Raw genomic sequence first — 18,135 nt, forward strand, 5'->3', positions numbered from 1 at the left:
TTGCAGTCTTTGATGTCTAGTCTGTGTCACCAGTGAAACGTAGATTGGGCTGGGGCTAATTTTTATTACTATCTACTTGATAAACTGCTTTGTAGAAAATTCAGATCATTGCAGCTTCTGCACATTATTAGTTAACGAAAAATATACCTATTTAACCGTCTTTAGTAGTGACCAGACAAGAGAGGCAATGGATAAAAGGAAACTATCAACAGCCGGAGACAGTCTCTACCAAATACTTGAAGTGCCCAAAACTGCTACAGCCGATGATGTCAAGAAAAGTTACCGGAAATTGGCGTTAAAATATCACCCCGATAAAAATCCCAATAATCCAGATGCTTCGGAAAAGTTTAAAGAAGTAAACCGCGCACATACTATATTGAGCGATGCGACGAAGAGAAACATTTACGACAATTACGGCTCGCTCGGGCTGTACATTGCAGAACAGTTCGGCGAAGAGAACGTGAATGCGTATTTCGTGGTTACGAGCACCTGGTGCAAGGCACTGTTCATCGTATGTGGTATTCTGACGGGCTGCTACTTCTGCTGCTGCCTGTGCTGTTGCTGCAACTGCTGCTGCGGGAAGTGCAAGCCGCGCCCGCCAGAGGAGTCGGGCGACTACCACACGCTGGAGCGCGATGACTCGGACGGAGTGGCGGCCGTGACCGTGCAGCCCGGCGGCGAGGGCCGCCCGTCCGGCAAGCAGGCGCCGCCGATCGCCATGCCCGCGCCTCCCGACGCCGGCTCCTCCGAACCGGCGCCTGCCTCCTATGGCGCCTCGGAAAATACTGGCCTCAACACAGGTGGGGTCAATTATGGAATTTCACATTAACATACTTAAATGCAACATATTCATCTTGATATTGTTTCCATTTTGTCACTTCAATGATCTCTCCATTCCATGCTGCCACAACAACTACTTTAGTAATGTTTTTGGTTGTAATGTTTAAGATTGATGCTTTCTTCCAATGCTTGCAGGAAAGAAAAAGTTGTCAGTGTCAGTACAATCAATCCAACCATCTAGCAAAACATTACAATGTAAAGTTGGAATTTACTTTCTTCCTCTTTACATTGCTCATTATATGCATTGAATTGACCATTAGTAAAATAGTTCATATTATCAGTTACAGGTTAATGATAGTTTAAGCACTTGCTCTCAGGCCAAGATATATGGTTATGTATGTATATGTTGTGAAGGCTCTATTTTTTATGTCAGAGTTCAGGGATGATAAACACAATATTAAACATTTGCATTATTTTGTTCACAAATTTTTGGTGATATAATGGGGCAATCCTCTTTATTTAGTGGCTTTTAAATTATTACAATTGTCACCATTTATGTTTTAAATGCAGCATTGCATGGAGAATAAACTTTAGTAAGTACTTACACTTACTATAGTAGAATATAGTGCAGAACTAAATTAGTTGACCATATGATATAAAAGAAAGACTTGTTTGTGCATAAGTCAGCGTAATTACAACACTATTGTATTGGTTAGCTTAATAATATTTTAAGTGTCAACTATGCACTGATTGCCAAATAAAACGCCTTATGCCAGTTGGATCTCAAGATATATACCTAAGCTGCAGTTTGATATCAGTGTTTGTATAATTTTACTTTACCTACAGTCAGCAGCAATAGTTGCTAAGCAGGCGAGGTGTTCGAAATAATCTTGACTTGACTTTATTTTCAAGAGAATAAGAGCATGTCAAGGTAATTATGAACACCTTGCCTGCTTAGCAACTTCTGCTGCTGACTGTATGTACCTGCTTGGTAGCAAAAAAAATAGTTAATGGATAGATGGTAACTGGGCCACTGTGGTGCAGTAATGCACTCCGGCTTAGTTGGTGTGAATGAATGCTACTACAATTTGTTGGTAGGTAAGGAATGCTAATCGGTTATTTTTTGTACGGAAATAACCGCGGTTTCGGTTAAAAACTGATTATTTCCATACAAAAAATAACCGATTTGCATTCCCTATTGGTTGGCCAATTGTTCTTATAGAATATGGGTTGCAGTCCCAAGAGACAAAAATATACTTAGTCAATTTTAATAGGTGGATTTAGATTCATGTTCTTATACACACTAAACTGGATCTATTTCATCTTCGAATTAACTATTTAGCTTTTGAGGTTTTTATGTATTATTTTGATATATTGACTTAACATTTTCTCTGGATGCAAGTACATATTGCGTGGGCCATCAGATATAGCTTAAGTTCAATAGCATTCAACCACTGGAAGGTCTTTGTGTTGTGAACTCCTTATTCTGGTAATTTCAAATCACATCAGTACTACTTTACTGTCCAAAAACCACACATAATTGTATCATGCCAGATGCAAGGGGTTATTTTCTGAATTAACGGACACTCAGTTGATAACATACATATTTATTGCAACATTATGTTTGTGTACTACATACAAAATATAATTAAAAATAATAACAATGGGAGTAAAACGAACTATACATACACCACCTTCTACAACTCAGTAATTAGTAGTAATTACATATTAGTGTCCGAGTTGGATTATGTGACTTTTAAATCCATAATAGCCAGAAGTCCATTCCCGTGTCTCTGTATAATAACTATAATAAGTTTAGATGTATTTTTCCATACTTAATTATATTATAAATGAGGTTAATTACATACTTTAGTGAGGCCTTAAAACTATTTACTTGACTTATGACTATGACCCATCTATGAAATTTAGTTTATTTATGGTAATTTATTCTTTTTGTGATTAGAGAATTTACACTATACATACATAATAGGTACTTGCTCATCTAAGGTATATAAGAATAGACAAAGTGTAGACAGGATTTATGTCATACAAACTGTAAAAAATATTAAATGTTATGTTATTCGGGTGTTTGGGTTTCAAAGTTATCTTGTTTCTGATTGCTTTATGCTAAGTGTTATGGTAGGCTTAGCACAGGAGCGCCGCAACAGAATCTCGGCCGCGAGTTAAGACTACCTGTCCCTCTCTAATTAATACCTTTATAAAAAGACGGGTTGTCTGCCTCGCGGGCGAGATACTTTTCCGGCGATCCTATGCTGCTCCTAAGCTGGTAGCACTCATATTTTCGCGACTACGTAACCAGCGTCATAGACATTTAGTTTTTGTTTTTAGATCACTTTTGCTTACAAAGTAAACATTAACAAAACGTAACTCTGCAACCATTACAATGGGATGGGCTTGTTTGAATTAAGACGATGTCATGTGACCGCTTCTCCGTACAAACGCAGTCCCCATTTTCCTCTCTGACTATTATCATTATAAAAAATATTTTTACACAATTCATTGTATATTAACCATAGCAATGCCTATCGTTTTATTTTTTTAGGATTATTTATTATTATAAGAGTATTGAGTTAGAAGTTAGGAAGTTATAAAAAATTGTTTGGAATTTGTTTTTCTCTCCAAATTCTTAATAAAAAACCGGTCAAGTGCGAGTCGGACTCGTGTTTCAAGGGTTCCGTACATTACTCAATTTTTAACAATGTATTTTTTATATGAGAAAACCCGTAGGGGTCGGATCAAAAACTAAGTAATTAGTCCGGCTCACGCTTGACTACATATTTCTAATAGATTTTCCTGTCATCTATAGTTTTAACCCAGTAGTTTCGGAGATAAAGGGAGGGGGGGGGGGGGGGAGAATTGATATTTTTTGCCTATTTTCTTAAATTACTTCTAATCTGGTTATTTTAAAATTATAAAAAAAATGTATTTGAAATTCTCACAATGAGCTCTTTGATTTGATATGCAACACGATATAGTTTGAAAAACTTTATTTTTAGTTTTCTCATTTACCCCCCAAAAGTGGCCCCAATGTTTAAAATTCATTTGTTTAGTTTACATGTTCGACTTTGGGTCACAAACTTACATAAATGTACCAAATTTCAACATAATCAGTCCAGTAGTTTCGGAGAAAATGGGCTGTGACAGACGGACAGACAGACGCACGAGTGATCCTATAAGGGTTCCGTTTTTTTCCTTTTGAGGTACGGAACCCTAAAAATATATATATATATTTTTTTTAAATTATTTATCATAAAGTACACAACACTTTTATAAACATTATGTTCCTCGCCAAACTGCAATTGCAGTTTGTTATATGAAAGAAAACCCCCGTAGGCCTTTGACCTTTAGTACACCAGCATGAAATAAGATCTTTTTCGAGCAAGTGTGTTGAAAATGTTTTTGTTGCCTTCGCGATTGTAGAGTTCCGCATATTTTTCGCCTACGCATACGCGATTGTGAACCCGCAAAAGTTAATTAAATTTAACGTATTATGGCAGAATTTCAATTTATTTGTCTTGCCGTCTGTCGACAATGCAATACATTTATGTGCTTATATTTTATTTTTTAGAGTACACCTACTGCTTATCAGTAGAGCTTAGGTTGGGTTTTATAGTTAGAATTTAAATGATAACGTTTCCGAATCTTAGCTTTAGTTTCCTACAATTCAGCAGTAGCAAAGACAGATAATATATGCTTTATTAATTATTAGGTACCCATTATCCATGACGTAGTGCGTGCGGCAAGGCACTAGAGGCTTAAATTGAAGGAGAGGGTTGTATTTACAATTGCTAACTATGAATGTGCAAAAAAGTATATGCTATACATATTTATTTTGAGACCTTCATGTCAAGTACATATGTCCCTCGGTACCCGTTACATAATTTGATGAATTTCGCTCGTTAGAAAAAAAATATTTAAACATTTACTTTTCTTTTTACAAGCTTGTACAGGCCTTAATAAAAATTCTTATTTATAATGTAGTTAGTAGCTTTAATAATAATAGCCGCCACATATCGGTATTTCTCTAAGATCTCTAAGGAGAGCATTGTACTGCTTCTTTTGGAATGCTAATTTCTTGAAATAAATATATTTTGAATTTTGATTTTATTTTAATTAAATTTTAATAGTTTGTTGGTATGTATGTATGGGTCATATCTTGCAAGGTTGCAAGCTAAATTAGACCCACTTCCCATTTTCCGATTAAGTAAAAAATACATCAAAATAAAAGTTAATAAATAAATACATGGTTAAACAAAAAAATACAAGTCGTATATTGTTAAACACCATAATATCAACGAAATATTATTTTTTCTGGCTCCGATCTTGCTGTGCTGGCTCGCTTGTTTCACACCCGTTACGCTCGTAAGCGTCAGGACCCCTGGACCACTTGAGATATTTGATGTTTAGATAATATCAAAACACACTACCTTTTTACTACTATTTGGTACCTAACTTCAAATAATTAGTACCTCGATTGACAGCGAAAACCCGAAGAAATAAAGTGGCCATACATTCTGACGTCAGGATGTCTGGACCATTTTTTTTACATGGTTTGTGACAACACAACTACATGACAGGTTAGTAAATATTTACTACCTTTTTAGTACCTCAACATATATTTTTTTCCATTCTTTTTGGTACTCCAGAAAAAAAGTACGGTTAAAAAAGAAATTTTATATTAGATTTTTTTTTGTTATGTATAGCATTTGTATTTTAGGTAAGTAAATATATGATTGTGGCTATAAAATCATACAAGTACCTCAACATATGTTTTATTTTTTATTTTTTTGGCGAGCCAGAAAAAAGATACACTTAAAAAAAGGAATCTTTAATACTCATAATGGATTCTTAATTTGCTAGATATAGTATACTAGGTTCTGTTCGCGATATCATCTGCGTAGATTTATAAAAGCTATCCTATTTCCTTCTAAGGGTATCTCAACACAACATTTGGTCTAAATCGGGTTAGCGTGAAGAGGTAACAGACCGACATACCTTACTGAGTTACTTTCGCATTTATGATATTAAGTAGGGATATTATATACCTACAGGATGTCAGGTGGCAGATTTATATTTTCATAATTTTATATTTAAAAAATCGGCCAAGTGAGAGTCGGGCTCACTTACGAAGGCGTTCCGTACCTAAAATCATGTTTATTGTATGGGAGCCCCACTGAAATATTTATTTTATTCTGCTTTTAGTATATGTTATTATAGCGGCAACAGAAATACATAATCTGTGAACAACTGCTATCTTCGTTCATGAGATCGGCAAAATACGGCAAAAAATGCGCTGCCACCGGACAGCCTACTAATCCCTACTACATGTAGGTATAGTTACTATATTATTATACAAATAGTAAGTATTAGCAGGAACAGGGTTAGTAGTAGAGTTTTAGTATTAAAAGGATTTGATTGTGTCTTAAAAATCATACACTCTAATAAAAGTAATAATTTTATTTACAACAATTATAGTGTACTTGATTAATGGGTAACAATTTAATGAATTATTTCTTCGCATAAATTAAGCAATGAGCAATCATATTCTTACGACTTACAGTAATTCTACTAGACATATCGTCATAACATTGCCATTTCGACTCTCGCTTGCAATGCGCTTTGTAGTGCCCTAAACCTTCGGGAGTCGAAGATGGCACAAATTCAATAACAGCCAATAGATCGTACTTCATACTTTTTAATGTAATTTTTTCTGGTAAATCACTGATGCAAATTCGTTCATCAGGATTTGGCTCAAAAGCTGCAATATTGTTCAAATTATAATCTATGCTTCTTATGCCATCGCAGCCAGAATGTCTACAACTTGACATATTACTGTCACTGTTAATCATCGAATTTGCAGACTCACTTAAGGTGTCTTTGTTGAAATCAAGTGGCAAGAAAGCACATTTCCTATGAACCTTGTTTACGGGACAGTTAAAATTTGTACAAGATTCTCTTATATCTGCACTGTATATTGTATCCAGTAATATCTTTTCAAAAATGTATGCAACGTTGCATTCACAATTTACGTAAGTTTTGTCAGTAATGCATTTTGTTTCAAAATATTTTTTCAGAATGTCCATACGAACTTTGTAAACGTTTTGTGTATCGTTAGCTATAATCATTTTAATGAATTTACAATATTCATTATTATCATTGGTGTTTATGATGCTACTCAATGCATAGTGATCAGCAACTCCAATAGCAATCGCTTGTGCGACCGCGTCAAAAGCGCAAGTGTTTGAAATAATAATATTTTTATCAGCACAAGAAGTTGTTAAGGAGCCATTTCTCAATAACATTACTTTTTTTTTAATAGCTTTCCTTTCCTGTTTTACATTCGCTAAGCCCCTCCAATTTTCTAACATCGAAGGCATATCTGAAAAAATCGATTCATCGTTGATTCCTTTTGTAAAATTGGTTTTTGTATCTTTTTTGTTATTAATATTTTTCTTTTCACTAGATTTTTTTTTCTTTTCGCCACCTTGTCTTAAAGTACTTTTAGCCGTTTTCAGTTGTCCCGAAATAGACTCTGAGTGATTAGCAATAAATTCATCTATACGATATCTCTCCGATTTAGTGTTTATCTGACATAAATATCTTTTCAACATTTTAAAGTAAACTTCGACATTAGACGAAGTTGGCACTGATATGTCTGAATCGAAAGTACTTTTCATAACATTGGACCACAATGGGAGTTGTCTTATTAGTCGTGTTAAAGTTTTTATAAATTGTGGGAAATAATACAAGTTGTCATGTGTCATATAATCACCATCAGTGAGAGTAACCACTAATTTCTCAGAATCAATAGCATCAAAAAACCATTTCGGATTTTTTTCAGTAAATTGCTTGTCAATTTCTTTCGATTCAGTGTCTGCAAATAGAGATTTGTTTGATGACGTTTGCGAAATTTGACTGGTTTCCTCTAATACAATTTCAGAATCAGATATATTTTGGAAAGAAGTCAATTGCCTTAACTTAGTTTTAGCTTTTTCACATCTTGTTAATACTCCGCGTTCATCTTGCCCATCATATTTGTTAAGACAGACTATTATCACATTAATAACGATCTCCTTCAATTTAACATAATCTTCACATCGCTTCATTTCTTGAAGGCATTTATAATAAAAAAATTTAACTCTCTGATCTACATGCTCAAAACATGATAGATTAAAAAGTATTTTAATAAAATGACTCGTGTCGATACGAATGAAGCAATCCTGTGGTGTTTGCACTTTAGTTTCTAATTTTATGTAACAGTCATTAACATACTCTGTTGTCGATTTAAATTTTGTAAAAGCTTTTACGGCAGCTCCAATCAAGGCTGCACAGTCATCAACGACTACTTCATTCGGAGTCGCATTATTTTGATTTTTACACCATGTATCGAGCCATTTATAAATTGTTTCTAAAGTATGACTATCTGATAACATTTGTATTATTGGTACACTTTCACTATAAACTGATAATAGAACGCATGAATATAGAAATATCTGTTTACTAAGTAACAAGTCTTTATTCGGTCCACATGGTTTGAAGATACTTCCAGTTGCGTCAATACTTAAAACAGTTCTCTCCATTTTACTATAATCCCTATAAAATTGTTCCTGTGCAATAGACCAATAATATATGCAGATAGGAAACAATGAAATGAATCTAATCATTGTCTTATACAGAGGTAGACGTGTCATAATCCATAACGCCATTATTGGATTCGAATCATAGTATGTGCTTTTCCGCTGTTCATACTTTATCTGTCTCAAACAACCGACACTAGGTAAGTGAGCAGGTTCAAAATCATCATTATCTTTCATTATAGAATCACTTAGTTTGTTTCGAACAGTCACAGCATGTTCAAACTTTAAATCGTCACTTAGCTCACAGCGTTTTACAGGAGAAAGCTTAATTTTTTTTTTGTGGTCATGTTTGAACGTTTCATCACAATCACTTATGGTGCAAATACAACGCGCAATTTTGTCTGTTGGCCAATTAATCACTACTTCTACCGACGCCTTGCACTGCTTACAAGAACCATAACAAGTAATCTTGACTCCCTTTTTAATTGAATAATTTTGAAATATCCAACTGCATGGCGAACGTGCATGTTTCCATATTTCTTCTCTTAAAAGGTTCGCCCATTGGTGACTTGGTAGCAAAGTTTTGCAGCGAAAATCTGATAAGGTCTTTGTACGTTTCACGCAACGTTCAATGGGCTTAATTTTATTCCATTGATAAATATCAATAAAAAAATTATAAGTCTTTAACTCACATGATTCGTTGCTCGATGCCATAATTTGTTCTGCATATTCATCACAACTATTATCGGATTTATCGGACTCCTCGTAGCCAAAAAATAAATCATAATTTTTTTTTATTGATTGGTATATGGCTTTTGTTGACATTTTGTAACACAATTTTTGACTAATCTCTTCAAATATTGAGTCACAGGGTGAAGGTATATCATTTTTATGTGAAAAATATTTCTTGAACTCACTTAAAACACACTTTTGTTCTTCTAAGGGAACGGCGGAAACCCGGCCTCTTTTCATTATTATAGTAAATGTAATCACTGCTTGAATATAACCACTGGTGAATTAATATCATCAGAAACAATAATTATTCATGCACCAATATGATGCGAACGAAAACGATGTGACGTGACAAACATTATTTAAAATGCGGGTAGGTAATAAAGAAAAAAATACCTTTAAGTTTTAGTGGAATTAAATTCTTAGTGTTCAGAATAATTATTTCAAGAGAAAAAAATGTAGAATAATGTTTTTAGTTTTTATTATTAAATCATGTACAAACAACAACACTCTTAACTGTATATTGTTGGACCTTATTACAAAGACATAAGGTCCACCGATGTACAGTTAACGGTGTGGGCGATGGTACTTACTTTCAATCCTAGTAAATAAAATGATGCTTTTATTTAAGTGTATGATTTATAGCCACAATCATATATTTACTTACCTAAAATACAAATGCTATACATAACAAAAAAAATCTAATATAAAATTTCTTTTTTAACCGTACTTTTTTTCTGGAATACCAAAAAGAATGGAAAAAAATATATGTTGAGGTACTAAAAAGGTAGTAAATATTTACTAACCTGTCATGTAGTTGTGTTGTCACAAACCGTGTAAAAAAAATGGTCCAGACATCCTGACGTCAGAATGTATGGCCACTTTATTTCTTCGGGTTTTCGCTGTCAATCGAGGTACTAATTATTTGAAGTTAGGTACCAAATAGTAGCAAAAAGGTAGTGTATTTTGATATTATCTAAACATCAAATATCTCAAGTGGTCCAGGGGTCCTGACGCTTACGTTACGCTCCCACTTTGGCGATACAAATCCCTCGCCGTTTTAAAACTAGCATTGTAATATTTTTAGGAATTAAATGCCATAGCCACAAAAAATGTCAGTTGATAAGAGTCTAATTCAATTTATTTATTCTTTGTTGTTGGTGTTTTAGTTCTGGAAACCTGTTCCCATTGCTAAAACTTAAAAAAAGTAATTAGGTAAATATTCTCAATGGAATTAGATGTATTAAAATGTAGGTATTACATTTGAATGTAATTGGTAACAATGATAAGTGTTATGATATTTGTGTACATATTTTCATTAATATGATATATGTATGTACTTACTTGAATCTAACTTCCTATATATGTTTCTTAAGAATCGTTCACATATTAAAAAGAATCCCATCTCCTCATATACTTATTTCAAGAAGCTCTATAAGCTATTAACATTTCAATACCGTAAGTAAATAAAAACAAAACTACTTCTTACTTTAAAAAAATATAGAACAGTTTGTAGTTTGTATGGCAATTGTGCAGAAAGTAAATCGATAGGTATATTTTACACTAAAATTAATTTAATCAACAGAAAGAAATGATTGAATGGTACAAAACCACATGTGCCTAAATGTATAGGTACCCAACCCGCGCTAGAATTACGTGCACTGGTGACATAAGTACAGTCCTAAAAATATAAGCCAACAATAATTCTATTCACTACATTTGAACAATGCACATAAAGGTTGTTTACGTAATATTCTATAAGTCCCTCTAGCCTCCAACCAAACGCTTGATAAGTAGTGTGAGTAGTGTCCGACCGAAACATGTTTTTTTGCCGAAACCGAAACCGAATGTTCGGCTTTGGCTCTAGTTTCGGCCGAAACCGAAACCGAAACTTTTGTAGACTTGTTAAAATCGTTGAAAAAATGTCATAAAACCTCTTTTATACACATATTATGGGGCTGTCAACACCCAATATCCTTGAAATTGATGTTACTTAAGCAGTTTTTTATGAAAATTACTAGAGTTAGACCAAGATAATTCTGCAACGATTTTGATAACACACGCAGTGCAAGTGTTATTCTAAACGTCAAAACTTCTATGAAATTATGACGTATAAATACGAAAGATTTCGCGAACGCGAAAGTTTTTTGTTACCAATCTTCACCTGGGCCTAAAAGTCCGAAGTGCCCCAGTGAGGCAAACTTTCATGTGAAGTCAAAGCCGTGCTTCAGGCTTCAGGATAAGTAGTTGAGCACAGACTCCAACCAATGTCCATTGTATTAAAAAGCGAGACCGCAGGCCGAGCACGGCGCAGCGAGGCCAAAGGCTAAGCTGAAGTAGAGGACATGTGGAATTAACACAAACCAATAGTAAATTGAGATAAAATCACTCATTCGTTCCGAAACAATTAGACAGTGTGCGCGTTAAAGTTATTGACAGCCTCTTAAGACTGCGTCTACCGTCCAGTGGCGCCCTCATTAGTGGAATTGTGTTGTATAATAAACCAATTAATTTCTGTACCTATACATGAATCAGTATAATATGTAGGTATTAATATTGTTGTTCTACTTATTTTTTTCGTAAGTTTCGGCCCGGCCGAAAGGTTCGGCCGTTTTTTGGCCGAAACCGAAACTACAGCCGAAACATGATTTTTTGGCCGAAACTGGCCGAAACCGAAACCGAAACCGAACCTTCGGTCGGACACTATTGATAAGCCTCCAGGGCTCGGAACCGGTATCGAAATACCGGTTAATATCGTTCCAAAACCGTTTTATTATTTAGTTCATTTGAACACGTTCGGGTTCCGGAGACAGTTAAACTCGTTGTTATACAGGAAGAGAGCAATACTTTCTCGTTCTATCTCGCTTCGATATTTTTAATTTAACCGGTTAATTTCCTTCCACAAAACGGAAGGCGAACGAATTTGGCATAAACCGGTATTTCAATAGAACAGTTCTTTAACCGGTAACTGTGGGCCTCATCCTTTAAAAGTAACACCTATTTGTTTAAGTGTAGCTGTAGGTATATACACAGCTGCGATTGTTGACTTATCTATACCTCATTATGTTTTATCTTATCCGGTTAGCATAACTCATCGGTGATCCATATTTCTTTTATCAAAGGTATCAAGCATGTCTGATATCTGTGCCTACCTTATACCTTAACCCTTAACACATGTTTTGATAAACTATATGCCAGTAGTATTTGCAACCCCTCCACTTATAATAAGGTTATGTGACCTTGTGAGTGTGAGTAGTACAATGATTCTAAAATGATTCATAGTAATACCTATTTAATCTTACATTATATTAGAAGCCTACAGGGAACAGTCACACTTCGTCATACAACATATTGAAACTTATGCCTAAGATATCAGACGACTGAAATTAGCGTTTCTTATCAGTTATCACTGTTGTTTTCTCGAGTTTAACCAAAATTTCACTCTAATTTACTGAATGGAATTAATGGTTTCCAGCACGAGTATTTAATGTCTAATGTCCTGATATGGATTTGCTTGTTTATGTAAACTTCTATTCGATTCTACCTTCGGGCACAATCCTAGAACGAGGGTTATGAAGTGGTCGTTACTACCGGCACATGTGTGCCTGAAATGTTATTAATCTCTATAGCTAAAATAAATGTATTAATTCATTATAAGTTTAAAGCTTCGCTATACTAACTCCTAAGCGTTTCCTACTAATATCCATCCACATGCTAAATACTATTCAAAAAATAATCCGCATTCATTATAAAATAATACATATAATTCGTTCTGGAAGAATAAATTGTAATATGTGAAATGAAAGTATTAAAAAATATAGCTCTGTAGCATTTAAATACACTTTACAGTACCCGGCGATAAACATTGCACATCGGTATTTAGAAAGAGACAATTGGAGACGTCGAGAGAGAAGTAACAACGCTCTACGAAGCAGAAATTTCGATGTGCAATGTTTATCGCCGGTTACTGTACTGATTTAGATCAATTCAATTAAGACGAAACTGGAGGACTCGCGCGAATTAGCCTTTTCATACAAACGTAGTCCTCATTTTCCTCTCTAGAAATTAACATTATTGAAAATTTGTTGTACATAAACAAAATTATAATAAGAGTTAAGAGCATTTATACATTTGTATGAAATCTGTTATTTGGTCTAAATTTTTATAATAATCAAGATCCTCTGTACACATGAAACGCAATAAAATATATGAGTAAGTATGAGTAATAATTGAAAAAAGTCAATCGTCGGATCATAGCTATGGTTAATATACATCGATTTATGTAAAAATATTTTCCATAATGTCAATATCTAGAGAGGAAAATCGGGACTACGTTTGATGGAGAAGCGGCCGTCACCTTTCCTCTTAATAATTTTACATGACTAGCATATGGACGTGGGAGTTACATAACGCATTGAGGCGACGGGTCGGCTCTCTCGAGCAACGATTTTACCGAACCGATCTGTACGTACTTGCGTACCAGTGGCATGGCGCCAGATATACCCGAATTACCCGACATGGGTTAGCCGAACTAAAAATTTTGCGTAGTTTTTCAAGTATTGTAAAATAATATTTTAAATTACTTTGATAGATGTTCAAAATTTTCACCCACTAATATTCTTAAAACCGGGGTAGCTGGTTAGAAATCGGTTTAAACTGGAGTCCATACGGGACAATTCTTCGCCAATCTGATTAAACTGTCCGATCAAATCAGGCCGTGCGGGCGCAAACTCCAATTCGGCTCGCTGATTTCGATCGCCGATTATGACCAATATTACCGATAAAATGGAGGTGCGGACGCGAGATTACCAATTTGTGACTGTAGTATTCGCGTTTGGGACCATTTTTTTTTAAATTTAGAGCGGTCAGTTATCACCATAAAACATAATTGGATATTAACGCCAATTTTTTCTCTGATCAAATCGGTCGATTTGATCATCTCGTCTGGACCCCTCTCAATAACCGTCGCGCCACTGTACGGACATACATAATGTAAATTCATTAGATTAGATGTGAACATTACTTTTCTTCGTGTTTGTCATATATTTATAATAAAATCAATAGAAAAGTTAGTGGATGATGGTATTTTTGTGCAAAATGTGTTTGCAGTTATAGTAGGGTTTTATGTAGTTTTTATTATTGGTCTCGTGACGGGTTTTCCGCGCTGGTGCTATTCCTGTAAAGATTCACACATTCAATGCGAGGGTGTAAAATGCATCCTCACCATTGAATATGTTAATCTTGACTGAATGAACGCGTGTCATTATTATTGCTGAACTAGGTTAATACAGGTTAGCCTTTAAAACAAACAGCTGATTTTGTAAATTGTCGTAATGCTTGTTTCCTATTTTAATTACCGGCTTACAAATAGCAACTGTCTGTCTATTCTAAGAGTGATTATTAATTCTCTTCGATATTAGTATAACAGTTTGTAAATTGTAATTGACCAAACTAAACTTATGATGTAATTAATAGAAATGTCAACTTGGTTGACTATTAATGCTAGGGGATGGCATAGTGATATTGTGTCAAGATTAGTTTCGTGTATTTATTAGCGAGTCTGGGACAGCACGGAATTGCAGCTTCAGAATAATAGTTAGTGTATTTTAATTTATTATGTATTCACGTATAATTAAGATTAATCCTAGTTTAATAAGACGTTAGATTTATTATTCAAAGGGAAACGAGATTGTTGATCACTGTGTTATGTATTATAGTTATAAGGTAAGAATAACGAGCTACCTATATCGAAAATTTTATTCACAATCGCTTAAACGTAATATCCACATTCACGTTTCTATAAACCTAATACACTGTTATGACTTTAAAATCTCTTTAAATATAAATAGTCCAGTTATATTAATTTTGTGTGAAGTTTAATGTTAAACCCGGTGCGGCGCGCTCGCCGTGGTCGGCACGCGAGCTCCCGTGCGACCCAGCCACTCGAGCCGCGGCCCCGCGGAGTCTTACTGTATCTAGCTTGTTAGATGGTATTCCAAAACAATTAGGTACCTACCTAAACAATGGTTAGAAATTACGACTGAGAATATACGTCGTAGCTGCTTTGGGCTGGCGTGCGCGCGTGCATGTGCAGGGGGCTGATATTTTAATTTCGAGCGCTCGGTTTCGTCTCTCGAATATCTGTGGAAAACGGCGCAACCCTTTTTTTGAAATACGATCGATAGTAATTGGGTATCTAGTGGTATTCTATCGCTCGTTTTCAATTCTATTAGTAGAATTTTAGTAGTGGAAATAGTATTGAACGAAATACACGAACTCGAGCGGTCGAAATTCTAAAATCGGCCCCCAGAACTCTTGCGCCTGCTGTTAATATTTAAAGTATTTAACATTGTACTAGTCAACGACTATATTAAATAGAAGGTACCTAATAAGGTTTCTTATATGTAATTAACGTACTTTGATTCAAATAAATTACTGCATTATGGAATAATATCTCTCATTTAATAATATCTAGTAGGTATCCCATTATTATTTAGAGCTGTTTCAGTTCGAGAAAGTGACAGAACCTTGCCATATAGCTATTTTTGTGATGCCATAGCCATAAGGCGGCTGGTCGAATAACTAAATTTGAGTGCAAAGTGCTACTATTATAAAAGCACGTTTTGGTAGCTTCTGACACTTTTTTGAATAAAAAGATAGTTCGGTCGTCAAGTCTCCCACAGTGTTGTCCTTATATATATTTTATCTTCGTTATGTAATCGTAACCGTTTATATTTTTCTTATTTTCAGGAAGCAGTATTCCAAAGTACACGTGAAGTAACTATTCTCGGCTAGTCTAACGTATATTTAAGAGTAATGAAGAAATAAATTAACCATGATTGCGCACCATTGCTGATAAAATTCGAGCCTTTTATTATTAACTGTAAGTTATATTTTTAATTTTGTATAATGATTTTTCAACAATATTCTGATATTACTTTTCTGCATGTAGCTCTATATGTGACGATGTTTATAATACACATAGGAACTATTTTTCTATCCATTTAAAAGACTTTCGGATCTTATTAGTTACTTATTTGTATTTAACTGTGGTTCAGTCAGCATCACATATATAGTGAAGGCCAACGTGGCCAAATATCTCGTAACACTCGTAACACATCTTATGCCGGCTACATACGTAACGATAAATCGTTGCGATAAAACTGTGCAGTCCGACTGTGCAGATAAATCGAACCGTGTGTATGACAAATCGTTGTCGATTATCGTAACGATGATGTGATGTGATGATGTGTTCCGATATATTTGGCCACTTTGGCCGTCACTATCTATTTGATGCTGACTATACCAGAGAGAGGATAGTTAATAGTGTCAGCTTGAGTCAACGGAAAAACCGTGCCGCGAAAAGAACTATTACACTACATATAAATAAGTGAGCGTAAAGGTTTCCGAGCCATCATCTAGTCAGATTGCTAATATTTTCCGGTGCAGTATTTTCTTTGACTTTTCAACTCTGTATTTAACCTATTTATACACCTGCAAATCTTCCTTTGAACAAGTCTTATTACAAAAGTAACCGAGCAACCGAGATACGTGCCAATATCGCGCCTATCACAGACAAGTTTAACTGCGTATTAGTTCGACTCAAAATATGAGAAACAAAATAATAATTAATTACGACTATTCCACTTATTGTAATATGTATAGGTATTATTATAAATTAATTCAAATTATTAATGAGCTTTATTTTTAAATATTTACTGTATACCTACGTATGTTCTAAGGTCTAAGGTTTAGGTCTCCCGTTGATGTCGGGTGCTACATAGTGACCCGTTTAGTAGAAATGTTTCTGTATTCCCGTACTATGTGACGATGTACGTAGCGGAGACTAAGTCCTCTAGATAATTCAACCACCGAAAATAGATATTCCTTGCATAATATGTTTAAATTGTTTTATTCTTCAAAAGTTACAACAATAAAGTATTATCCTAAGTATTGTTAATTATTATCTTGCCATTGCTACGATTCTAATAATTTTCACGTTAATAACTGTTCTCTCCTAGAGAAGAGCTTCTTATCTGCTATTAGGAAGGTAAATGTTAAAAATATTTGTAAACGATATTTCCGCTCATATGCATAGGCTACACTCCAAAAATGAATTAATAATGATAGTGCGGTAACAGAGTTTGCCAGAAAGAGTCAATACAGATGCAGTGCAGAATTATTTTCGTATTTTATCGGAAACGTTCGTATTTGTCATACTACTTCAATCAACCTCAGTAGGTACTTTTTGTACCGAGACTGTACGAAGGAAAATAATAATAATATGCACTACATCTGTACTCGTGTTCTGGCTACTCGAAAGTAATTTTTGGGTCTCCTTTGAATGCGTCTGTCTTCAATAAGTTTTAATGGAATTAGAAATAATACTTTAGTTTGTAAATACATGTAGGTACTTGTACACTCAAATTGCATATAATTAAAGAAGTCTTTATTCATTAGTATTAAAATCACGATCTAATTCCATGGAATCTAGAAGCCATTCTGGGGCTTTTAAACTTGTTTCAGCAAGTAATCATATGATTTTTAAGTAGGTGATTAGGTAGTATAAATATACCGCTATTCGCTGGTTTTATTCCTGAGAATGAATAAGTAATCGTTTTTAATTCAGTTGTATTGTGACGCCTGACGGCCATCACAGTAGGATTAATAAAAAATAAAAATTACCTAAACGACTTAATTTTAACTTATAATTAAATAATAAATATGATATAAATAGTGGTATTACTGATGTTTTCATAGAGGGATAGCGAATGTGTAGGTACCTATTATTCAAGGGTTATACCGCACCACCAGGCATAATCATAAGAAATGACATTCGTAAATTCATTCAATATCCGTGTTCTGGCGCAACATATTCTGAATCAAACTAATTTTCCAATGTCACATCCCTAATAGCATTTTCTTGTAGGGATTTTGTTGGGCCTTTGTTTACGTATTAGTTGGGCAACCGTTATATTTGGCCGTACGATTTGCTGGAGGGCCCTCGACAAAGGCCCTCCCGAAG

General features: G+C 34.6%; 1 protein-coding gene across 1 annotated transcript; it reads left to right on the plus strand.

Moving 5' to 3' along the window:
• The first annotated feature begins 9 nt into the window (after positions 1-9).
• On the plus strand, positions 10-17,076 carry LOC134678909 (dnaJ homolog subfamily C member 5). The gene is made up of 2 exons (XM_063537654.1): positions 10-800; positions 15,861-17,076. Exons 1-2 carry the CDS (start codon positions 188-190, stop codon positions 15,884-15,886), a joined length of 639 nt encoding a protein of 212 aa, XP_063393724.1. The 5' UTR covers positions 10-187; the 3' UTR covers positions 15,887-17,076.
• The last annotated feature ends 1,059 nt before the right edge of the window (positions 17,077-18,135 follow it).

This window comes from Cydia fagiglandana, chromosome Z (assembly GCF_963556715.1).
Source record: "Cydia fagiglandana chromosome Z, ilCydFagi1.1, whole genome shotgun sequence".
NCBI lineage: Eukaryota > Metazoa > Arthropoda > Insecta > Lepidoptera > Tortricidae > Cydia > Cydia fagiglandana.